At 32.2% G+C, this 26,852-nt stretch overlaps 2 protein-coding genes across 8 annotated transcripts in view; one reads left to right on the top strand and one right to left on the bottom strand.

Moving 5' to 3' along the window:
• LOC139498673 (uncharacterized) overlaps positions 1-3,444 on the bottom strand; it is a 44,834-nt gene extending 41,390 nt beyond the window's left edge. For 2 of the 6 annotated variants that reach the window (XM_071287183.1, XM_071287186.1), the window contains exon 1: positions 3,142-3,228. The gene's annotated coding sequence lies outside the window, so the exon portion shown is untranslated. Of the gene's footprint in view, positions 1-3,141 lie in introns of all 6 variants that reach the window. The other 4 variants (XM_071287185.1, XM_071287182.1, XM_071287181.1 and 1 more) reach the window with 4 other exon arrangements.
• Positions 3,445-5,023: 1,579 nt separating this feature from the next.
• LOC139498672 (protocadherin Fat 4-like) overlaps positions 5,024-26,852 on the top strand; it is a 45,774-nt gene continuing 23,945 nt past the window's right edge. Inside the window, exons 1-3 of one of the 2 annotated variants that reach the window (XM_071287177.1) lie at positions 5,024-5,166; positions 9,974-10,147; positions 23,624-23,797. In XM_071287177.1, the coding sequence (XP_071143278.1) occupies positions 5,112-5,166; positions 9,974-10,147; positions 23,624-23,797 (403 nt within the window). In that variant the 5' untranslated portion in view covers positions 5,024-5,111. The remainder of the gene's footprint in view (positions 5,167-9,973; positions 10,148-23,623; positions 23,798-26,852) is intronic. The other variant, XM_071287178.1, reaches the window with a different exon arrangement.

Genomic DNA, 26,852 nt, shown 5'->3' with positions numbered 1-26,852 from the left:
AAAGCATGCTCTCGTCTTTAAACAAGATAAACCATCCGATTAAGAAAATCGATATTCCACACACTTTTAAAAATTATGTAATTGATAAACGAGATGAACCGACACTAGATCAAAGTACAGAAGTACTGAACATCGGATGACCGCAAGTTATTGTGGATGACCAAAAGCACATGTCACAGAAAAAGATCACATCTCTATACCTGAAACTGAGGTAAATGTACAGAGATATTTTGTTTTTCTGGGACAAGTTCGTGTGTTGATGATGAATAAATGAAAGGAAATGCAACCGCACCGTATTTACTATTATATTGTAGTGATACAAATCAGTATACCTGGGATTATTATACTAATATAATAATAGTCTCAGAGTATACACTGGTTTGTCTATATATATTTTATTAATATAACAGTTGCAATGATGTATACATAATTTTCATCTATTTGTATATCATTCTATTCTACTATTTTAATAATGGTGCAGTGTAAGAGCATGATGGACACTCTTCTGTAAAAAAAATCGATTTTTCTAATAGATTGGATATGAGAAGCCATTCATATTTTTCCGCAAAATCAATTACAGAGTTACCGGTCCTTGTCGGGAGTGTCGCAAAAAATTATCGTAAACAGCTTGAGATATTCTTCCGCAAGCTTTAACACAATTTTTCGACAAAAGATTTTCATATTATTAATTTGTGTTTAAAAAAAAATGAGTATCCATTGAAAAAATGAATTTAAAACAAGCGATAAGTAATGTCATTTTGCACTAGATAATGTCCGCGGATCTATAATTTTTATATATCGGTTTAAAACACAAAACTAATTTACATAATGGAGATTTAGGCTATAGCAATTCATCGGAATTACCTCACGGTCATCTCGATGTAATAATAAATTTCGGATAAGTGTATTATATTACTACTGAACCTTGTATTTAATTGTAAAAAAGTATATTATTAATTTCTGATCAATGTATTATATTATTATTGAGCAGTGTATTTAATCATACTATTCTAATATGAAATATAAGAAAATGATACTTATCTATATGAAACCCTCTTATAGATACTACCAATGTCAGGGTACCTTACAGTTAAAGCTGTAGCGGTAAAGTCATTGCTAACAGCTTTAGTGCAATAAATTTATATTCAAGTGTTAAAAAAACAACTTTGGACGAGTGTTGGGGTAACAAAAAATTTTGTTGAAAACATTACAAATTATGAAATACTAATGCAGTTCATGACTTGACCTACTAATTAGCATTATCCGTGAATTAAATTATATTTATTTAAAATTTATCAAAGGTATTGGTCACATGACGTAGTAACGGTCAAGTGATTGTTGACTATATATATATATAAGTACGTCTGAGTCAGTGACAACTCTACAACAGATTTATCCATCGGATCACCAGTAATGATGGTGATACATGGCTGTGTACAATATGTATATACAACTCGTCTAAACATCATCCAAACAATGTTAGATCTGTAAATTTGCTTTCGCAAATTATTTGTTCTTCCCTCACCGGGATGCTACACGACCACCGCGCTTCACTATATATTATAATAAAGCTTTCGGTGGTCGTGTGTTACCTTTCCTCGTCAGTTTTAATCTAGCGTCGTACTACAGTACATGATATATAAGGCATGGAGATGTTATTGTTACAGATGGTCTAGCGGGACGGCTACAGTGCAGGCGATTTGGTGTCACGATATCTCAGTAGCAATGGTTCGAATCCCGGCGAGGGAAGAACAAAAAATTTGCGAAAGCAAATTTACAGATCTAACATTGTTGGGTTGATGTTTAGACGAGTTGTATATACATAATGTACACAGCCATGTATCAACATCATTGCTGGTGATCCGATGGATAAATCTGTTATAGAGTTGTCACTGACTCAGACGTACTTAATACTTAAGGGGTTAGTTAGAGGAAAATAAAGTTATTCGACGTTTGCCTATAGGTAACGTAGCAGCAGTTCTTTAAAATGTTACCCACGCTCACACCCAGCTTTTTATGAGATGGTTATCTTTAATGTGTGTATACACAAATATTACATTATATTAATATGAATTTTTCCTCTTTTGTAGATAGTTTATGATTGTGTTACTGTATATACTATTGTATGATTGGATTGGTATATATAGTGAATATAATTAATATTAAAGACTGCTACACCTGTAAGCACACTTATCCTATGTATGTGTTGTTTTATTTATTAAATAATTTATATTCCATGTATTCGTTTGAGCTAACGAATAAGAATATAAGAACAGATATTTGATTGACTTTTAAATCAGTGTAAGAAAGCATATCAGAAACATTGACTTCGGCTGGTATACAAACAGATATATCGACAAGATAGACGAGATGTATTTCTTAGCATTAGACGACAGTTAACCGAGCAGTTAACAGCTTTACATGAATGACCCCATTGCATATACGTACATAAAACCTCATTGTTGCGCAACGTTTTATATTTGGATATATACATTTTACACAAACACAAAAACATAAATATAAAGATGAATAAACCCATTGACTGATTGTATGTTAAAAATTTTCAGTTCAACATTAAGTTTTAATTTCCGCCTTTTCATATATATACGAGGAGATGAATCCGCTTGTCCAGGAAATACATCGTTTCGCATGAATTTAAGTAAAACAAATTTTCAATAGTAATACTCACTAATAGATAACGTTGAAAATTATTTAAAACAAGTTTTTAACAGGGTTTAGAAAAATTTAACAAACTATTACCTTAAAGTTAAAAATATAACTTCCGATAACCTGGATCATTAATTGTCAATAGGTGAAAATTCAGACGTTTCCTATTTGTTGAAATTGATACCTGAAATATTTCGTTTACTTAACTATTTTTTAACTTATATATACTATTTTTTCTTATTTACAGTGCTCCATATAAACTGTGTATTTGCGTAATTACACGATAAAGTTAAACAATATCAAAACCCCAAAAATAATCTGTTTGTCAATCTTAATGTTCAAAAGCCAAATTCATGCAAACGGAACCCAATTACATATCAAAACTGCGTTCACAAAATATGTACCTGCATTTGAGTGTGCAAGTGTCCCTTCTTGACAAATTGTTGTTATTTTAAAAAGGATAAGATCACTCACCTGCAGATAAAGTACCCATCAGATATATAGCACCACCAGCATGATCAGCTAACGATACGGTACCTCATATTATAGCAAATTGGATTTATCTCCCTTTGTACAGAAGCTCAAGTTTCCAGTAGATATGGAATTGATAACTTCTTCACGAAAATAAAATGATAAAAAGAATATGTCCTCCCACAACCATTGTGCAATTACACATTTGTGTACACACTCTTTCGTATCGTTTTGACATACAATAATGAATTGTTTTGTCAGGATTAATTTGATATTTTCAAAATATGAGTTTAAATCTATATATCTATCTCCTTATGAGATAATAGTATGATCATAATATTCCTTGTATGCAATGATTGAGCAAATTTGATGGTGAAATTTCTAAGTCAATACAAAAAAATAATGTTTTAACATGCCTATGTAGAGAGGCTGTCTTCCAAGTTCTGTTACAACTTCTACTTTAATACATTACTTAAAGACCCCGAATAATGTATTTGCAAAACTTGAAGTGGAGTTGTTTTGGTCTCTCAGGCACACATAACGATACTTCTGCAGGTTTATCAGTTCCCGATAGAATCATCAACTCGGTAGTCATTGTTTCTGTACTGACATGATTTATATCAATATGAAGTACAACATACAGTTCTGATAACCAAAATATTATTCAGCATCTAACCCTTACCTATTGTTTAATAGTTTACACTGGTTAAATGTGGGAAAACGCATTCAATACCAAAAGTCAATACTTGTATTTAAATCATTGAATGGTATGGTTCCTAACTATTTACAAGAAAATTTTCATTTTACTGATAATCAAAATTATAACTTACGTTTAGCTGATGATAAAACTATTAAATCTTCCAAAACCAAAAAATAAATTTTTTAAAGAAAACAGTTACATATTCAGGTTCTCAAATATGGAACAGATTACCAAATGAAATAAAAATGAGTAATACACTTGTATCTTTTAAAACAAAATGTTACAATTTATTCATCAATTGTGCAAATTAATATGCTTTATCATTATTATTTAAATACAATTGTATATTGTGTACAATATAACTTTATAATACTCTATGTACTTATAAATATGTTATTATTATTTTGAGGACTCTCAGGAAGATTAGTTTTAACTAATGGGATCATCCTCTTGAAATAAAGATTATTTATTTCTTTATTTATTTATTTTATTTATTCCTATCTAAATGGTATTATAGACATTTACATTCTAATTAGGGAGCTACCATTTGATTTTTATGGGGGGGGGGGGGGGGGGGGGCTAGGATGAAATTTGAAAAAAATAGGCAGGACAGGAGTTTTGAGTAAGAAAAAAAAGGCAGGATGAGCAACTTGGTAAAAAAAAAAAGGCTGGATGACAATTTATGTAAAAAAAAGTCAGGATAAACTAGTAAAAAAAAAAGGCAGGACCGAATAGAGTAAAAAATAAAAAGGCAGGACAGGGATTAGAACTAAAAAAAAAAGCAGGACAAAATTTTTCATCCTAGCCCCCCATAAAAATCAAATGGTAGCTCCCTTAGTCAAAATGTTATAATGATTCTGTATATTTTTTGCCATCTGTTATGTACGTTTATCGTGTTAAAGGGTTCTATTGTGAGGGGACTTGTCTTAGATTTTGTTTCTGTGGTAGTATAAAGAACTGAAACCGTCTACATATAAAAGGGTTAAATATGAATTGTTAAATTTGTGTTTAAACGGTTAACGAGTTTAGTGTCTTAATACATTATAGTTATTTGACAAGTGACTACACGCTTCAACGGTGTCAATAATGAAATGAAATAATAGAATAATAGAAACCATTGAAATGTTTGCATTCGATTTGATTCATTTATCTTAAACCTGAAGCACTGAACAGAAAGAGTATTGTTTTATTAAATTACATGTAGCAAAATATACCTGTCACAAAAACATGTTGGATAAACATATAGCTGTGCTTTATCATATAAAAAGCTGAGATGAAAGATTACAATATTCATATAGTTTGTTTAATATTCATATTCTGTGTACCAGGTTAGTTAAAATATAAAGTATAAAGTTTCAGTTATAAACCTTTTAATTGTTTACCAGACGAAAGTTGACCTTAAAAACTTTATCATATGTTTTTCAAACCTTAAACTCACTTTTATTAGTTTGGCTAAATATGTTGTAAATGATTATATATACTATAATTGGGTTTTTTTATAGCATAAAATTGTACGCGTATCTTAACTTTATTTTTTGACTAATTTTTCAGAGCCAAAATAATCAAATTGGCTCTAACGATTATATTTTAAAAAAGAATCATTTTTATCTATTTAGTTTGTATATTCTAATTCCTATTTCTAAAATTGTATTTGTCCAAATAATATTATAACACTGATCAGTGTGAAGTGTGTAAGGGGAGATCGACTGTTATATTATCTTAATACGTGCTATATTGGCTGTGTGTGTATTTATATATAAAGCCTAGTTGGAAGGTGGTCTTGGGGCTCTAGACACAGTGCAAGCGTTGTTGCCACGATGTTTCAGATGCAGGGGTTCAAATCACCGCTGAGGGAAGAATAAACATTGGCTACCGCATATTTGCAGATTTCTAGTATATAAATAAGAAGATGTGGTATATAATTTGTATTAAGTTAAAGTAATTCAGAACAGATTGATATGACTCATTTTACATCATCGTCGTCGTCGTCCGTTAACTTTTACAAAAATCTTTTCCTCTGTAAAACCGCTCATTAGATGAAGATCTACCTGCCCTGAAAGTTTCAGACGCATCAGATAGTCCGTTGTTGGGTTGTGTCCCTGAATTGGTAGTTTAAAAGAAATGTTGCATGCAGTTTTTGGTTTGAATATCATAACAGATAGAGATGAACTGTAACAGCAAAATTGTTCAGCAAAGTAAGATGTACAAATAAGTCATTTTGATCAAAATTGTCAATTGACCCCATAAGGAGTCATTGCCCTTAATACTAAATTTTTCATAATTTTGGTAAATTTTTGTTATCTTTTACAAAAATCTTCCCCTCTGAAACTACTGGACTAAATTAAACCAAACTTGGACTAAATTATCCTTAGGGTATTTTGTCAAAAAAAATGATTCGATGACACTGCCCATCACAAAGAATGGTCACCATGGCTAAAGAAAAAACATGAAATAGAAGTTTGGCTTATATTTCTGAAACTATAGCATAAAGAACAAAGCTTACATGGGTATTCATCAAGTCAAAATATATCTGTTCTGAAATTTTCAGACAAATCAGAGAACCCGTTAAGTGGTTGATTTCCCTGAATTGGTAATTTTAAGTTTTTTTTATGTTAGTATCTTAAATATTATTATAGATAGTTATTAACTGTAAACAGCAAAAATTGTCAATTGACCCCTTAAGGAGTAATTGCCATTTTTGCGTAAATTTTTGTAATCTATTTCATCCTGGTATCTATGATAAGTTTATTTACAAAAATATTCTACACTTTATCTACTGTGCCAAATAGAATTAAACTTAGCCAAAATTTTCAATAGGGTATCTTGAATGAAAAATGTATCCGATGACCATGTAATCCAACCAACATTGTCGTCATGGCTAAAAATATAACATGGGGATATGCTATAGAAGTTTACTGGAAAATTGTAATAAAAAACAGTTTCACATGGTCACAACTTGAAAACAAAATAACTCTAATTTTTACATTTTTTTCCTCTGACCCCCTGCATGTAAATAACCGTGTCCTATACCTTTTTAGACAAATCGACGAGCTTACTAATAGAAACAAAGAACACTGGTGGTATTTCAAAAGCCCAGTATACTATGGTAGGCTCAAAATAATTTATAAAAATGAGCATATAAGTCAAACTATATTCATTTGTATGCTAACGGATCCACGAAAGGATACTTCAAATACAGTTTTACTTTCATAGAATTGTTTCCCCTTTAGAATTAAGATCTTTTATAAACCTAAACATTTTTTACTTTTAATGTCCCTGCAGTTAATAACTTTTGTCTCTCACCATTGAAGAAAAGGCAATTGAATATGTAATGAAATTCATCAGCAAATTCATCTTTGTTAAATAAACCGCAACTGAACTCTTTTTGATTGATTGATACTAAAACTTGAATCTACCACGTTAAACATCCAGCCTATGACTACTGCATCTTCTGTCGAGCATATTCGGCAAGGACCCTATTTTTACAACCCAAATAAAACCCTAAATAGAGATTTTTATGAAAGTTGGTCCACGGAACAGCGAATGCAGGTTTTACACTCTAAGTATTTTCAAAAGTCAGATATGTAATTTGATAAAAATATTGTCAAAATAGGGGATCATATTTGGGCTTTTCGGACCTACTGCTTACATCATTTTTGTGTTTATTCAATGGGTAATACAGTGAAATAGTTTTCTATACCAAATTCAGACTTGATTTTTTTAATATTTGAGCCTTTCAATCGTTGACAACCGTATCATAGTAAAACTGTTTTCACATTTTCAGATGCATTGCAATACTTTCCCACAAAATGTAATTCGAAGTCTATATATAAAGTTACCCAAAGTATGTAGGTTATTTTATACCACATACTTTGTCTTTTTCACTTTTTAATTTGTATATGAAACTAAAAGAGATTTGCATACGGCACTTGTATATGTTAACTAGACAGCAGCCAAATGACATAAATACATAAAATTTCTCAAAAGAGGACACAGTACATATAACAATGAGCAAGTGTCTATAAAAACGTTAAGCTTTAATGTAACGAATTTGTAAAACTTCAGAATAAATTTACAGAAGCAATCAAAGATTTGCTGTTTCACCTAAACTTCCAAATGCAAAAAAAAAATCATGATATAACATATGAACACTTTGATCGTGGTTCCTGATCATAAGTTGGGATAGCAACGTGAAAATGTGGCGGGCTTTAACTAGATGTTGATTCAGATTGCAGGTCTGTTGTTGAACGTTTAAAACACAATCATGACGAGTATATATTTCATGGGTTAACCCTGATAAAATATCAGCATTGTTTTTTCATACACTTAAGGATACTGCATTCATAATAATGCCAATATATTTTACCATATATGTGTTAGCATTCAATTTGTCTTTATGTATCGTATATATTGTGTATTGTAATTATAAGTATGCTTGATATTTTATTTAAAAAAATATTATTATAAACCCCTTAAGGTTCAAACAAAGAACTATTTCCACTTCGATTAATGAACATTCAAGTAAATGAAACTTCAAACACTGAAATGACAATGAGAGATCATGAGACATGATACAACATGTACGTATTAAACATGAAAATGGCCGAAAAAAAAGTTTTTTAAATGTTAAATTTAATGTGAGAAAACATGAAATGAAAGGATACTCCATTCACGCCGTTTGGATATTTTTTGTTTTTTATGTGCCGAGTAAGTGAAAATTCTCATTTCAATTAATCTATAGTATATCAAGTAGGAATTTGTTCACCAAACTGACTTATTATAGGTGTCATACCACCCATTAAAAGTCCCTATCTGTTCAAGCAAATTTTGCAATTTTCACAGCTTTCTAAATATTTTACCTTAAGTTTAACTTCATAGAAACTAGGTATATCCTGAATTGTACAGGTGTCACCTTTCTGCATGCCAATTTTCAACATACATTCAAAATCATATAAGAAAGCAGAGAGCTTCCGAAAGGAGGTACCACTAAAAATAACCCATGGTTTTCTGGAAATCTTAAATTAGTATACTATGGAGCGCATTAATCCTCAATTTTTAATGCAAACTCATAGACAGGTAAATTTTTGCTAAACAAAACTTTCATTTCTGCAAATTTGTTGGTTAGTTTAGGTGAACAATGACATCAAATGCACTATGTTTTGTCCCAGTAGACCTACTTTCACGTTCTAAATTTGAGGGAGTAATTGGTGGTATGACATCTTATATGTATATAAGCACCGGATTGTTGTTGGAGAGCGATGCGATTTGTTTGGAAGTCGTTCAAAGTATACATATTGAATACATATATAAAATGTTCTTGAATGAAAATGATTATGTATTCAACATGTCAGTGAACCACAAAACAAAACACTGTAACAATAAACATAAAACAAGAATGAAAAAATAAACAGTATTGCTCATTTTTATAATATAAGAAGCACTGTTTAGATATGATAACATAAAGCGATGTACTGTGATTGCTAATTAGACAACTATTCAATAGAAAGAATCCAAAAGAAGAGGCTTTAGGCAACTAAAGATAACTCTGCAGCCATCAGCAATGAATTTTACATCATAACCAGATACAAAAAGACCATCATAGAAAAATGTGAAACAATTCAAATAAAGAAAACGCGATTTATGACAAAACAAGAAACAAAAGCACATTAAGACGTACATGCAGCAATCAACGACAACCATTGAATAGGCACCTGATTTGGGAAAGACAGGTATAGAATATGACTGGGTTGAACATGTTTGCAACTATCCCCTAACCTGGTACAGTGGTGTTACAACACAAATAAAGAATATTAAACTGTAAAAATGAGTTGAAAATAGCTGAGCTAATCCGATCTGCACGGAGCAAAAAAATTAAACAACTTACATAAAGACAAAATACACAGAGTACAGATCTAAGAGTATTCACAGTTACAGATGCTACATCAAAGCCAATATATAACAACTAAAAAATCTTCCAAGACTACAATTTATCATATCTATTTATTCATGTCCAAGAATATGTGTGCTACCATCGACTTGAATAAAATAAAGCTTTTAAGTACCATTTTTACTGAGACTCGTAATGAATGTATGATAGGCAGTACAAGTTTAATTATAATGAAATTATATTTACAGTTGTCGTCAAAACCTGTGATTGGTATGAATCTTCGACTGTTACAAGTTGGAGCAGCTGTACAAGAACTTGTGGTGGAGGAACACGAACAAGAGAAAAATATTGTTGTCTTATTATTTGGATGTGTGGTGTAGACAGTATTCAAACACAAAGTTGTAATACTCAGTGTTGCGCAGGTAAGAGCTGTAGAAGTGAACAACGCGCTGTCGTTGTAAGTCAAACTAGATGATGTCGTAATAACAGTTAAGTCAGGTGCTAACAATATTAATGCATTGTTCAAACAGATATGATATTTTTATTTAGCTGAGTTGAAATAAGAATTATCAATTAAATCTATTCATTTCTTATATGGTTTACAGCTGTTCGAATAAGGATCAGACTTCTTTTAACTACCATTGTAGATCTGCTATCTTATAACAACAAGAATATGTTATCGGATGACAGTGTTCCAACGCTAATCTATCAGTGCTTTTAACTACTAGCAGTTTCTTTACTATTATCAAATCACTTATCATTAACTTTTAGAAATGAAACATACAAAAACAGTGGAATTAACTGTTGTTTTAGTTTTGACTCCTAACACTACACTTTCGCACAATCTAGACAATCTTTTTTACCAGACAAAAGTATTCTTATTTATTTAAATGGTTGTTTTTAAATTTTGATTGACTATCTATATGCTGCTAGTCATACAAAAACAAATAAGATGTGGTATGAGTGTCAATGAGACAACTCTCCATCCTTGTCACAATGCATAAAAAGTTAACAATTATAGGTCAAAATACGGCCTTCAACATGGACCCTTGGGTCACATCGAACAGCGAGCTATAAAGGGTCCCTAAGTGACTCGTGTAAAACAATTCAAACAGAAAACCAACGGTCTAAATCTATAAAAGTATATAAAAAATACTGAGATTCAAGAAACACGACAGCCACTGAACAACAGGCTTCTGACTTGGGACAGGCGCAAAATAAAAAAAACCGCAGCCTTCTTTTCTAGTTGAGAGAGGTAAATATGCCAGATATACCTATAGTCTATCAGCTAGTTTTCAAAAGCGCTCTAGTTAAGGAGTTTGTGTTACACCCCAGGGTACCGCGATTTTTTAAGATAGTATTCAACTTCATTATCTTAATGATAAAATACAAGGTGTTAGACTAAAAAAAAGTGTCCAAAAGAGGTTTAAAAACGTCCCTTTCAATGGTCCCCTCATTTAGCTATCACGACTAAGTAATTTTTAATTAAAATTTTTAATATAAAGCGATTAAAAAAAAAAAATTATAGGTTTAAACAACTAAAACAGATATAAAACTGTCATATTTAATGTAACTCTGAAGATTTTTTGTTTAAAAAAATGTTTATTTACATTACAAACAATCCGATTTTTTGGGTTAAAATTAAGGCATATTTTCTCATTTCATAAAGAAATTCGTAATGCAATTATCCTTTTTTGTGAATTAAAATTTAAAATTGACCGGTATGCAATGTTTAAACTATTTGCAGTATTTATATATCGTCTAAAATATGAATTATTCAATAAAACATATGTACGTGCAAATACTCGTGAAATACCGGAAATCATCACATTACCGTCTTCGATTCAGTCGATAATATATTCATACCTGAGTGCACACATAAGCACTTTAGCTTATTAATTTGCAACTGAAAACAAACATTAAATTGACGGGTATGTTGTTTTTGTGAGACAAATTATTTTATATAGTAAATGTGTAAAAAAATATTTATGAAAAAAATGACAAATAAAAGTTATTTTTTTTTGCGTTCTGAAAGGGTGCACTCTCGAACTCAATAAAGGTGTGCTTGTTTACATTTTGTGTTTTAGCTATGTCGCGATTGAGTTAATATTGTTAAGTCATTTAATAGACAAACATTGCTTTGAAAGAAGTTCAAATAGTCAGTTGGGGAATTTGGTAAGACTTTTTACTTTCTTTGGCACAAAACTATGTCAATTTGACATACCGTCTGGTTACTATTTATTTGCTTTTCGTAATGTATACATTGTTCCTCCTTTGATAGTAGTGTTTTTTCCCATTTTCTTTCCTTCTTGCTTGGATATATTGCTTCACTGTTCAATGAATTTAGTCTTGTTTTTTTTAAATTTTGTACATATTGTCAAAGGATTTTGTTACTTTGTTTGCATTCAGTTTTTTGCATATGACCGTCAAAACTATTCCCGATACATGTCAGTCTATTTGCTTCATATGCAAAATATCCATCCTGATGCGCATGAATATCTTTCATCTGGTTGTTTTTGTGTTTAGAGAAGCTCTCAGGGCCGTAACTACCTATGAGGCAGGGGAGGCAGTTTCCTGCCCTGAATTTTCTACACCAAATTTTTTTTTTTGAAGTAATAATGTGCAATATTGACAATATGTACACCAAGAACTTGAATTTATTTTATAAACAACACAAGTTTACAGTTTTAACAGTGTTATCATGATACGTGATATGCGTCATTTTCCGGATTTTTGATCGAAAGTGAACCGTTTCAGAACACATATTTTTGAATAAAACTTAACTATTCACATTTATTTAGGGGCTCAATTGAGCAGAGGGAGTTCCCTTTAAATTGTGAATCTTTTATGATATCGGGAATTCGTTACCGGCTGAATCAGCTGTTTTAACCGCTTCTCCCGATCGTACGAGAACATTATGGTCCATGCCTTAGCAGCTAAACACCCCCATTCGTTGTAGCAGGGAATTTCTATACTAAGTATATACTAGACTGTATTTTTTAGTTATATACATGTCTGTTGAGCTTTCAACAATATTGAAATTCATGGTCCTCGATAAAAAAATTATCTTGCGTTCCATGATCTTAGTTGCTTTATATGGTTTTTTTAACTTACCAGTTTGATTTCTAAAACAAAATATCTTGAAATAGTTATACAGGTAATAATTGTTTGCATAAAAATTGCTTCCATTTTACTGATGTTTCTTAAAGTAAGTAAATCGAAGAAAAACGGGTAATTTTTAGCCATATAAAGAAAACTAGAGGCTCTAAAGAGCCTGTGTCGCTCACCTTGGTGTATGTGAATATTAAACAATGGACACAGATGGATTCATGACAAAATTGTGTTTTGGTGATGGTGATGTGTTTGTAGATCTTACTTTACTAAACATTCTTGCTGCTTACAATTATCTCTATCTATAACAGTACTTTCTGTGGAAAATATTATTGAAAATCTTCAAATTTTAAGAAAATTGTTAAAAATTGACTATGAAGGGCAATAACTCCTTAGGGGGTCAATTGACTATTTAGGTCATACTGACTTATTTTTAGTTCTTACTTTGCTGTACATTATTGCTGTTACAGTTTATTATCTATCTATAATAATATTCAAGATAATAACAAAAAAACAGCAAAATTTTCTCAAAATTACCAATTCAGGGGCAGCAACCTAACAACCCATTATCCGATTCATCTGAATATTCCAGGACAGATAGATCGTGACCTGATCAACAATTTTACTTCCTGTCAGATTTGCTCTTAATGCTTTGGTTTTTGAGTTATAAGCCAAAAACTGCATTTTACCCCATGTTCTATTTTTAGCCATGGCGGCCATCTTGGTTAGTTGGCCAGGGCAACAGACACATTTTTTAAACTAGATACACCAATGATGATTATGGCCAAGTTTGGTTAAATTTGGCCCAGTAGTTTCAGAGAAAAAGATTTTTCTAAAAGATTACTAAGATTTACGAAAAATGGTTAAAAATTGACTATAAAGGGCAATAACTCCTAAAGTGGTCAACTGACCATTTTGGTCATGTTTGACTTATTTGTAGATCTTACTTTGCTGAACATTATTGCTGTTTACAGTTTATCTCTATCTATAATAATATTCAAGATATTAACCAAAAACAGCAAAATTTCCTTAAAATTACCATTTCAGGGGCAGCAACCCAACAACGAAATGTCTGATTCATCTGAAAATTTGAGGGCAGATAGATCTTGACCTGATGAACAATATTACCCCTGTCAGATTTGCTCTAAATGCTTTGGTTTTTGAGTTATAAGCCAAAAACTGCATTTTACCCCTATGTTCTATTTTTAGCCATGGCGGCCATCTTGGTTGGTTGGCCGGGTCACCGGACACATTTTTTAAACTAGATACCCCAATGATGATTGTGGCCAAGTTTGGTTAAATTTGGCCCAGTAGTTTCAGAGGAGAAGATTTTTGTAAAAGTTAACGCAGGACGACGACGACGGACGACGACGGACGACGGACGCCGGACGCCAAGTGATGAGAAAAGCTCACTTGGCCTTTCGGCCAGGTGAACTAAAAACCCGTGGTCACAATGTATTTAATGTTAATAATTATAGGCCAAATTACAACCTTCAAGACGGAGCCTTGGCTCACCAAGAACAGCAATCTCAGCTTGTTTTTGCATAAAAATTGTTTCCAGGTTCAAGCAATACTGATGTCTCTTAGAGTAAGGAAATCGAAGGAAAACGGGTCATTTCTAGCTATTTTACTGAGGAAAAAAAAATCGGCGACCCCCAAACCCCTGCCTCTCCTGAATTAGAACCCTAGTTACGGCCCTGGCTCTGATGGATTTTCTAGATCTCCAGTTGACCAAACAATAGAGCAAACATTGAACAGAGATACAAAAACAAGAGGTGGCATTGTTGGTTTTAGTTAAAATCAAAGTTTTACTAAATGTTGGTTGTTAAATGCACATGAAAGAGCTTCAATATCATTAAAATGTCGAGATTTGGCAGGAATTGTTAACGCTGAAACATCCGCACAAAAAGAACTTGAAAAACTCAAATGAAGCAAGAAGAAACTGACTATTAAAATTGGTTCAGACACTGCAAAGGTGGACAAATCCGTTTGAAACATTTAAGCAGTTATCTGGCTTTTCCTCGGGTACTGTTGCTTCTTCGGACTTAAGGTGCGACCTTCCAAACGCGTATGAAAAGCGAAAGTCGGAATCAGAAAATGTCATTAATGAACGGCTTATTCAAAAGTCAAAAGTAAAATCACAAAAATACTGAACTCAGAGGAAAATCAATTCGGAAAGTCCATAATCACATGGCAAAATCAAATAACAAAACGCATTAAAAACGAATGGACAAGAACAGTCATATTCCTGACTTGGTACAAGTATTAGTCTTAGTCTACCAACTGACAAAAATTTCTTCAATTGCCGAGGACAAGATTGTTTTGATCTAGAAATTGTCGTAATGATTTGACCTCCCAAGGACCTGCGATCCCGTTCTCATATTTTATATCTTCAAACTAATCAAAAGACAATCATTGCTTACATTTTCAACAAAGGAAATACAAGGTTAACAGTTAATGATTGATAAGAACAGCATCATACTGAAAGCAGATAAAAATCTTTTTGGTAGCCTGCATGTCATAGCCCAGATTAGACAGTTGGATATACGAGAGGAACTCCAGTTTGAATTATGTCCTCTTCCATGGTCTCTTGCAAACGTTGATATGCAATAAATCTGTCCTAGGTGGTCTTTAAGAAAAGGACGTTGAACAAATGCAAGCCATTCCTGAGGAAAGCATGTGGATATTTGATGGTACGGCAGCTATTCAATCCTTTACTAGAATACCAAGCACTTTTTCTGATTTGGCAATTGTTGTTTAATAAAGCACCCTTTTAGTTTCTGAAAGAGCTCCCCGCATTGATTTTGTCACTGATCAGTATCCCACAATATCCATAAAATATGAGAACGGGATCGCAGGTCCTTGGGAGGTCAAATCATTACGACAATTTCTAGATCAAAACAATCCTGTCCTCGGCAATTGAAGAATTTTTTGTCAGTTGGTAGACTAAGACTAATACTATTAATATAATAGTCCCAGTTTATTTGTATCATATACAAGTATGTGCCACAAAATATATGTTGAAAATGAAATAGTGACAAGTATAGAATGCATTGAGCTTCTACGCATACAGGAAGAAGCCAACAGAGATGTTTCTACATGCAAAACACGTACCTGACAAAGGTTACGATTCCATTGGTATAAAATCGTCTGACACGGATGTGGAAGTATTGGCCTGCTATTTTCAGAATTATATCAGTTCTAAAATTATTATTCAAAATGCAGATTAATAAATGTGCAATTATCATCTACTGCCCCCAACAAAAGATGCAATGTTAAAGCACATCAAACGAGCCAACTTTCAAGCAAAGATTTGGAAATCTGCTCTTCAACACAACACTATTCCATCGCCAAACAACCGTGGTTAGATTGTTAAGAACAATTTGATCAGCATCAATTAGCTAGACCAACCACCAGTGTTAGATGCTTTATTGATACTGATAAGCTGTGCATAACATGGTTATGTGCACAGTACTTTAAAAAAACCGTTTGATAAAAGTTCGTCTAAATACTCGAGTTACCGGAGACCATCTTTCAAAAGTTACGACCATCTTGTGTCGGTTACAACCATCATCAAAATACTATAGATAGTTCAAGTTGACGTTACGACCATATCACACATTTAAAGCTTAACTCGAATTTTTTAACGACTATCATCAGTATTTTACGAAAATTGGAATGATTTTATGTATCAAATTTGATTTCAATATTAAGAGGCTCCCGCAGGGTCAAAGGCGACCTGCGACCTCTGGGCTTTTTAGAGGCGACTTCCGACCTGAGGGCCTTCTAAAAACGACCTGCGACCTGTAAAGTTTGGAAAAAAACGACCTCCGACTGACTTCCGTTCTCTGTGTTGGGAAAAACGACCTGCGACCTGTACATTCCCCTCGTCGAATTTAAAAGCGACCTTGCGACCTGAGGGGGGTATCCTGTGGGAGCCTCTATTAACGCACTCACTTTAGTGTGTATGAGCAGGGACTTTCTATGATACTAACGTTTATACAATGTAGTATAGAAAGTCCCTGGTATGAGTAAGTAAGTAAGTAAGTAATGACTTTATTTAAAGAGGGTGACTCAATTAGCTTTCGCTAATCTACCTTGAGGCCCTCACAAAGAACAAACAGTACAAATATTACAAAAAAGCTTTCTAACATATTATTTAAATGCACTATTCATACTAACTATAAATTGTCTGTAGAACAAGAGAAAAATAAATTCATATATATATATATATATATATACATAACATACAAATCATTAGAATATTTGAGTAAGTTGTTATAAATCATTTATAGTCAAGAAATCAACACATTTTTGTTTAAAAGTGTCCAGGTTTTCACAACATTTTATTTCATTTGGTAGTTTATTCCAAAGTATAGATGAGCTATATGCAAAAGATTTCTTCATTGAATTTGTGTTCGGTCGTACAACAGCTAAATTATTATTTGCAGATGACCTTAGATTTCTAGTATGTAGGTTAACAATTGGACAACAGAGTTCCTTTAAGTAATCAGGTGCTTTATCGTTAAGAATTTTATGAACAAGAATAAGTTTATGATATGAAATTCTAGATTTGAAATTCAACCACTTTAGTTCTTTAAATAAATTTATACTAGGTGTTAGTAATGGTGCATCAAGTATAATCCTTGCAGCTCTTTTCTGCATTTTAAAGATTTTTTTTATATCCATCCTCATAGCAATTTCCCCATATTGAGCAACAAAAATCAAATATGGGCAGAATATTAGCATTATGAAACAGCTTTCTACTACTTATATCCAAAAATTTCTTAATTCTAGATAGCAGTGCGATACGAGAACTTAAGTTTTTACATACATAGTCAATTTGAAATTTCCAGTCCAAATTTTTGTCAATATATACACCCAAAAGTTTCTGTATTTCAACGGGTGTGATTGGGCTATCTTGTATACATATATTCATGTCATTTCCTAGCAAAGTCCGTTTCTTATTTGTTCCAATTAACATAGAAGTAGTTTTTAAGGGATTTATAACCATCCTATTGTTCAGACACCAATTATTTATGGTGTTGGCATCGTAATTTAGTTTTCTTTCTATCTCTTCTTTATTTGTTCCATATGTATGAAGTGTTGTATCATCAGCATACATATCAATGGCTGTATGAGTGGCTTCTAAAGTCATGTCATTTACGAATAAGACAAACAAAAGGGGACCTAAAATGGACCCTTGGGGAACCCCATATTTGATACATCGATCTAGATTCTGAGGCTAGTATTACCAGAGCACACTTTTTGTTTTCTATTAGACAGGTACGACTCGAATCATTTTATTGAATGATTATAGAGACTTTGTATAAATGTAATTTATGGCAGAGAATCAATGGTGTGATTAACGAGATCAAATGCCTTTTTTAAATGATCTTAAATCTAGAAAGACTATACCTACAACATTACCATTATCAATACATTTGAGCCAGGTGTCAATTTATTTGGTAAGGGCTGTCTGACATGAGTGGTTAGATCGAAATCCAGATTTTGCCTCATGTAATACTTTATATTTTGACAGATATAGATAAAAATGTTTTGCGACATGTTTTTAAAATATTTTTGATAATGTCGATAATGTAGGAAGTATTGATATAGGTCTGTAGTTTTCTGGCATATGTTTATCAACAAGTTGTTTTGCTCAAATGAACCTTTTAGAGCACGAAAATCAGAAAATAAAAACTTAGCCTGGTATCCCGGCCCGATATCTAGCTGCGCGTGTTGTTTACTGACAAGATTAGCCAGGATCACAGACTAATAAAAACTTACCCCTACAGTTGCCTCCCATTTTCGGCTATCCGGAACTACGACCATCCGCTTGCCACCAGTGATGATCATGCTGTGATGGATAGAAACAAGTGCCTGTGCTCTGGAACAACAGATGAGAATGCCCCCTAAAAAGTGACAAGTCCGCGTTGTGCCACTTAGTCTTACAATGTAATCGTCACTTTAAACAACTAAAACACCTGGGACTATCTGTGTCTGTATTATAAAAAAAAAAAAAAATAATTATGACATCTTGAAAGGTAGTCCAAATAATTATGACGTCTTGAAAGCCTTTCAAGACGTCATAATTATTTGGACTACTTGAAAGGCTATTATAATTTTTTTCTTTGACGCTTACTTATTTTCATAAGACGTCATAATTATTTGGACTATGTCTGTATTGGTATGTGTAGAATCGTGTTAAGGCTTTTATACACGGTGACTGTAATGAACACTGAGGTAATGAAGACTAGTTGTCCTTGTAAGGTTTAGATCTATAAATTATTTTGCATAACAATAAACTTAGCTTGATGACAAGAACTTTCTATTTACTACACTTACCAGAAAGCTCAATCTAGTTTCTACTTCTACCAATACTTGGCTTCCGTCAATAAGTTGATTACTTTGCCACTTTTGGATGTGCTTTTAAAATTAAGATAAAAAAAAGTATTAAATTGATTTGAATTGTGCTATGACGTTACGCTCTATGTTCGTACCTGTAAGCATAACACAACGTCGCAAAGATTTCATTGTTTTTAAGCAATTGCGACATTCTTGTAAGACTGCAAAATCGACGGTGTTTTTTAACTACTTATTGGAAATTGATGTTTGTTAGATTTTTTAAAAATTAACAAAAATAACATTTTAAATAATCATAAAATTCTACCATTATAAGAGCACTGATAAGCAAACAATTGACGTAAATTTGAGTTGAGTTCTTTTTTCGTCAAAAATGGTGGTGCGACAACCTTGTAAGCCATTGAAAAATCACTCATAAATTACCATATATAAAAATTATCATTTTTCAGGATATTTGTCTTTAACATGTTTAATTTCATAAAATTAAGCAAATTAACATTGATGTATTAACAATCTCATTGAGATTGATGTATTAAATACAAAAACTAACCCTTTTCCATTTTAGATAAATGTTTTTGTTTCTCTAATCTGGAATCCCAATTTTTTTCCACATGGGACATATTTGCCCTTATAGTATTGAACTCTTTTTTTTTTATGACGTCATCATACTTTACATCATATACAACATGTACAAGGGCAGATCCAGCCATTTTTAAAAGGGGGGTTCCTAACCTATTAACCTATAATTAACCTAACCCCCCCTCCCCGGATCTTCCATTTTTATATACAGTGAATTTATAAACATCTTGGCATTGATCTAGTTCATCTCATGCAAGTAGGCTTGAAGCATTCAAGACTACCTGCATTGGTGGCAGTATGTGGTAGGGCCTTTCAGTGTTATATCTTCTCATATCTTCCTTGGGTAAAAAGATTCCTTCCGCACTTCGGTCCTACAAGATGGTACTTGGTTTTCATTAGCAGTCAGGGGACTTACTTAAATGATTGATTTTCTAAATCACTGATTCAAGTAACATTATGTTCATAAAGGTTGAAAGTAAGAGTTGTCTATCTTTAATAATCACCTATTTAAGAAGTACAAATTTATCACTAGACTGAGTGATTTAATTTTACTGTAGTTTTAAATATAGAATACTAATGATCCAGGGACTAATTATGTTTCTAAAATTATCAGAACCAACATCTGTGTTGTCTAGGATGACCAGGTCATGTCAGGTGATGACCTTGTACTGAATCTAGGATAATGACATAAAAATCACTTGTTTTAGTATCATACCTCAATTTTCCTTCCAAAAAATTACTTCTTTAAGTATCCTTATTCTAATAACCCCAACTAATTTCAACACCCCCGAACAGTGAAATTTTTATTGCGAACAGTAGAATTTTATTACATAATCTGAAAGATGAAACCTTGAACTTTACAGGAAAAATACTCTCACTGCTGGGAAAAATCTGTGAAGAAAGTATCAGTTCATTAAGTTAAGCCATTATTATAGCATTTTTTTCCAATAAAAATGAATTTACAGCTAAATGATAGCATCAAAGGCATAAACCTTGCTACTTAAAAGAAGCAAAAAGTTATTTTTTTTCAATTTTACTAATGAAAAGATATTATCTAAACCTATGTGTTTAAAATTTTAGTAAAACTACAAAATCACAATTTATGACAAAATTTTGAATTTGCTACTTAGGCCAGGATTTTTTAATTTGTTGGTTTACGGATCCGCCGACCCGATTTTGCCGATTCCTAGAATAAAAATAAAATTGACTTTTCATGCTTTTTTATTCCCGCCGACCCAAACAAATACATTATCCCTGAAAAATAATTAAATGATTCTTTTTTTATGAAATGAGATGCATGAATCACTAACAAAATTGATAACACTCTCTGTTGTGAAAAAATAAAACTTCCAGTTTACGTTTCTAAAAATAGACAAATAGAATTGTCCAAATGTGGACAGGTGGAAAGCACCTTGGAAGTAAAAGTTCTGAATATCAACAAGTCATTTAGAATTTTCTTGTTTCATGGATAATAAAAAAAAAAATATCGTCCATTTGGATAAAAAACGGGAATGCATGACACTAGATTATAAACGAATCCGGGTCCGTCCGCCCTGATTTCGGTTCGCCCTAGTTACTGTTCGCCCTAGTTCCGTTTCGCCCTGAGACCGTTCGCCCTGATACCTGTTCGCCCTGGGTATGTTCGCCCTGATTTTTATTTTTTATTACAGTGTTTTGTTGTGTGTATTTAATTGAATATGTTGAAGTCAGTCTACAATTTCGCCGAATATTTACGATGTATTGTGTTGGCTACAGCTAGCTGCTACTAGGTTATAAGTTCTTGTAATTTCAGGACTACAAGATATTTTGACTTCAAGGTATTGAGAACTAAGTTAGTATATAATCTGTATGTAAATACGTTACTAGGAAATTAGTTTTTGTGAATTTCAGCACTACATTGTATTTTTAAATGTAAAACAACTGAAGACTAAACTATTTGTATGTGATTGCATATTTTGAAGTCTGTTTAAATTCACCGAATATTTATTTATGATGTATTACGTGTTGCTGCTTCTGGGAAATGAGTGTCTCGAAATTTCAGCACTGCATTGTATATTTAAATGTAAAACAACTGAGGACTAAACTATTTGTATGTCAAAACACACTGAGATCAAAGAAGCCAAGCTGCGAAAATAATTTCCCTTTCATGTCTAACAATTTGTACATCAGTGTTTTTACCCATCCAAGCTGACTATTTTATTTGAGAAAAATGTTATTTTCATTATTAATCCCTCAAAGACAATTCATATAACAATCAGTGATATCAAAGATTTCAAATTATACCTAATCAGCAATCAAAATTCAATCAACAGTAATTAAAAGTAATTATAAAATAAAGTGTATCAATGTAGCAGCCAACACGAATTTTATTTAATTAATATTCTGTATTCAGCTTTTAATAGATAAACATAAATTTTAATATAAATATGCATTTCTTTCATTAATGTAACATATACATATCATTAATGAGAATAGGGCGAACGAACTCAGGGCGAAAGGAACACCAGGGCGAACAAACTCAGCGCGAACGAACCTAGGGCGAACATGTAATCAGGGCGAACAATCCCGATACCATTATAAACCCGATATTCTCGTTTTTTCCGCGGACGAGTCTATTACGTTTTTGACACGTGTGTTGAAACTTATTTTCGTACGACGTTTTTTACATTTTTTCATCAGTTTTCGTTACTCACCAAGTTTTCTGGAATTGATTAAGAGCTACGCGAATTAGTTTTTCTTGTTTGTGAAAAGACGATTTAATTTCGTCTTTGTCTGTGAACACCCCCCTTTTTTACGGCAAATCATTAGACAATGTCATACGATATTTATGACAGCTGAGCAAGAATATTTCATCGAACTAAAATTTGAAATGATGACAAAATAGCATAAAAAACATTTTGTTAGAATGGTGAAATGTATTTATTTTGCATTTTTTTTTTCTGTCTTGAAAGATATTCTTTTTTTTCCCGACCGACCGACCCGACTTTTTCATGGGGAAAATCCGTAAACCAACAAATTAAAAAACCGTGGCCTTAAATTTTAAATCACTTATTTCAATAAGTCCCCTGACTGATTAGCGTTGATGTTTCTAGATAGGATGTATCTGATGGAATGAGAGTATTACCAGTGTCAACTTTCACCATCCTGTTGGCAAGTTTATACATCATTGTAAGCCTTGATGTCTCCTATGATCTTCAAGGGTTTTCCCGGAGCAAATGATGAAGCCAATGTACTTTGCAGAATTTAGAGATTTGAGGGTGTGGCCATGCTGTACATATTCTTTTATAATAGGCTTACATTTTCTTGTTATGTTAAGAACATTACGGTAAACAGAAAAAAAAGTCACAGGAACAAAAATCACTGGAAAAAAGTCACAAAATCCCTAGGAAAAAAAGTCATAATACATATTTTTAAAAGTATAATCATGATAATTTTTTTCCGTCACTTTTTTCCTACATTCAAATTTTACATGTATCAGGATGTAATTCCATTTGCCATATGTTTTCCTGAATTGCAAGTTTATTCAGATCGTCCTGAAGGTGGTCACTGTCTGTGTCCGATGATATTGTGAGATATATGATTGTATCATCAGCAAAGAGTCTTATTGGATTCCCTCTGGCATGTCATTTATGTAGAACAAGAACAAACTGGTGATAAACTTTGTAATACCAAGGATTTGACAATGTATATAAACTTTAATATCCTATCATATTTATACCAAAGATTGCAAAAAAAGCTTATTTTGTGAATTTGATAAATGTTGATTTATACATTAATATGATTGATTCAATATATAATAATCATCTTAATTGATAATGTATCTATGTTAATTTAAATTTCAGTGAATGGTGGTTGGGGAAATTGGGGATCTTATGCAGCTTGTTCAGTATCTTGTGAAGGAGGGATCCAGTATAGATATAGATTATGTAATAATCCTTCAGTTGTTTGTGGTGGCGCTGACTGTCCTTATAGCGATACAGATTCGAGAACCTGTAATGAAGATATTTGTTGTCCTGGTAAGGTTGATAAATAATATTATATTATAAAGATTAAATTTGAGATTAAAAAACATTCCAATCATCTTACCTCCCAGTTAATAATCATGATAATGTGAAAAGAATGGGTTGTCTGGTTTTGTTGAGCCTGTAACTTTAGTTGCAGAAAGCTCGACATAGGGATAGTGATTTGGCGGGGCAAAGGCAGCAGCAGCGTTGTCTAATTTCTTAAAAGCTTTGTATTTTAGGAGGTGGAAGACCTGGATGATTTATACTTTGTAAATATATGCTTTATGTTAAGAAGTTTCCGTCTGTCATATGTCCATTGTCCTTGTCCTTGTCCTCATTTGCATGGTTCAAGAAAAAAAAATGTTCAGATTTTGTGTAATGTTAACTTCTTTCTTAGGAGTAATAGGATAACCATATTAAGTATGTGCATACTTTGCAAGGTCCTCGTGCCTGTCAGACAGTTTTCCTTTTGACCTAGACCTCATTTCATGGATCGGTAAACAAGGTTAAGCTTTCGTGGTCAAGTCCATATATCAGATACTATAAGCAATAGGTCTTCTATATTTGGAGTGTGGAATGATTGTAAGCTGTACATGTTCAACTGCCAGGTTTCATCTGACCTTGACCTCATTTTCATGGTTCAGTGATCAATGTTAAGTTTTTGAGTTTTGATCTTTATTTTGGAATACTATAAGCAATAGGTCAACTAAATATATTTGGTGTATGGTAATATTGCGGTCCAACGATTTACAGAAAAGAGCGACGATTTACAGAAAAGAACCGAAAAGAACCGAAAAGGACCAAAAAGAACCAAAAAGGACCGAAAAGAACCGAAAAGAGGATACATTTATATTTATTATATAAAGTTAAAACAATGTATATATATTCACGGATTTTTTTTTTATATTGTTATCATTTCTTCGTAATATTTAAAATGAATGCATTATTCAACTGTAGTCTTATATTGTACATTTATAGGGATACATTGTATCATGGATATGTGAACTTACAAAAAAGAAACAGTATAACTTGGTTTTTAAGTAATATTTTTTAAATATATAATGCATGCTTAATTATCATTTATTTTTCATCAATGATTTTAATCTTATCATTTCAAAAAAATTGTTTACATAGATATATGGCAACTCTCCATCCAAGTCATAATTTGTACAAGTAAACTATCATTGGCTCACACCAAACAGCAAGCTATAAAGGGCCCCTAAAATGACAAGTGTTAAACCATTCAAACGGGAAAACCAACGGTCTAATCAATATAAAAAACGAGAAACAAGAAACACTTATGAAACACAAACCACACCAACAAACGACAATCATGCAAATAAATGCAGCGGGTTTAAACGTTTTGATAAGCCGATGATATTACATGTTTTTAATATTATAAATACATAGTAAAAATAAATGAAAAGCTAATATTCTCGTACTATAAAAGTTTATCCTAACATTTAAACAATTATTTCGTTTGTTTATATTAAGATGCACGATGTCAGTATATTGCCGGTGGCATTGGGTATGGTTGTATAAAAAGTATACATGTCAGCATCACCATTTCCTCTCGGATGTTAAATGTCAAATATACAGGGAGTCCTTAATTAGTGAATTAAAATTTTTCTTTCTATTTTGCTATTCTATAAGACAGGCATCCGACCCTACCTGTAATGTTTCACATGCAAGTTAAAATTAGTCCTACCACAGTATAAGGTTTTCAATGCTTTGCAATATGCTAATCCTTCGATTACAAAAAAAAATCGATTTCCTTTTCGGTTCTTTTCGGTCCTTTTCGGTTCTTTTTGGTCCTTTTCGGTTCTTTTTTGGTCCTTTTCGGTCTTTTTCGGTTCTTTTCTGTAAATCGTCGCTCTTTTCTGTAAGTCGTCGAACCCGTAATATTGTATGATGCACACATATTTTATTTGACCTTGACCTCATTTTCACGGTTCATTGTTCAGTGTTAATTTTTATACGCCCGACAAAAATTTGACAGGACGTATTATGGTAGACAAATGTCCTGCGTCCGTCTGTCTGTCCGGCGTAAACATGTCACACTGTAACTTGAGAACGACTTTTGAGTTTTCCAAATTTCATGAAACTTATTACAGTTGTTTCTTATGATGGTCAAATGATCTGTATACCTTATGGTGAAAATAGGATTAAAACATTTTGAGTTACGGCACTTTGTAACTAAAACAGGGGTGTTTTTTTTTCACATGTCGCACTCTATCTCAAAAACGATTCTTGATTATTGCTTAAAACTTTACACACTTCTTAGTTATATTAATCTTAAGGTCAGTATACTTTTTGGTGATGATTCAAAATTTCATTTTTGAGTTATTGAGTATTTTGTAAAAAAGGGGGAGAGTTTTTTACATGTCACACCGTATCTCAAAAACGATTTATGATTTTTGCTTAAAACTTTACACACTTGTTTGTTATATTAATCTGAAGATCTGTATACTTTTTTGTGATAATTCAAAATTTTATTTTTGATATCGAGTTATTGAGTATTTTTTTTAAAAAGGGGGAGGTTTTTTTTTACATGTCACACCGTATCTCAAAAAAGAATTATGATTATTGATTAAAACTCTACACACTTCTTTGTTATATTAATCTAAAGATCTGTATATTTTTTGTTTTGATTAAAAAATTTATTTTACTGATATTTAGTTGGTTTTTTTTTTAAAAGAGGGGGAGGGTTTCACATTCTCGCCGTATCTCTAAAACAATATATGGTTATTGCTTTAAACTTTCTCAGAAACTATTTATGATTATTGCATAAAACTGCCACACAAGGCGTCGGGCGTATCATGCGTTCATGGCCCAGCTGTTTATTAGTGTTTTTCATAAACTATAATTAAGTAATAGATATACAATGTATAGTATTTGTTGTATTAAAGGATTGAAAAGTGAATATGTCTGCCTGGCAGGTAGTGTCTGACCTTAACCTCATTTTAATGGCTCATTGGTCAATGTTATGTTTTTAAGGTTAAGTTGGTTTCTAATAGGTTCTATAAGAAATAGGTCAAATATATTTAATGCATAGATTGATAAGGTA

The sequence above is a fragment of the Mytilus edulis genome, chromosome 12 (assembly GCF_963676685.1).
Source record: "Mytilus edulis chromosome 12, xbMytEdul2.2, whole genome shotgun sequence".
NCBI classification, from domain to species: Eukaryota; Metazoa; Mollusca; class Bivalvia; order Mytilida; family Mytilidae; genus Mytilus; species Mytilus edulis.
This window is presented reverse-complemented; position numbering and strand designations above follow the sequence as displayed.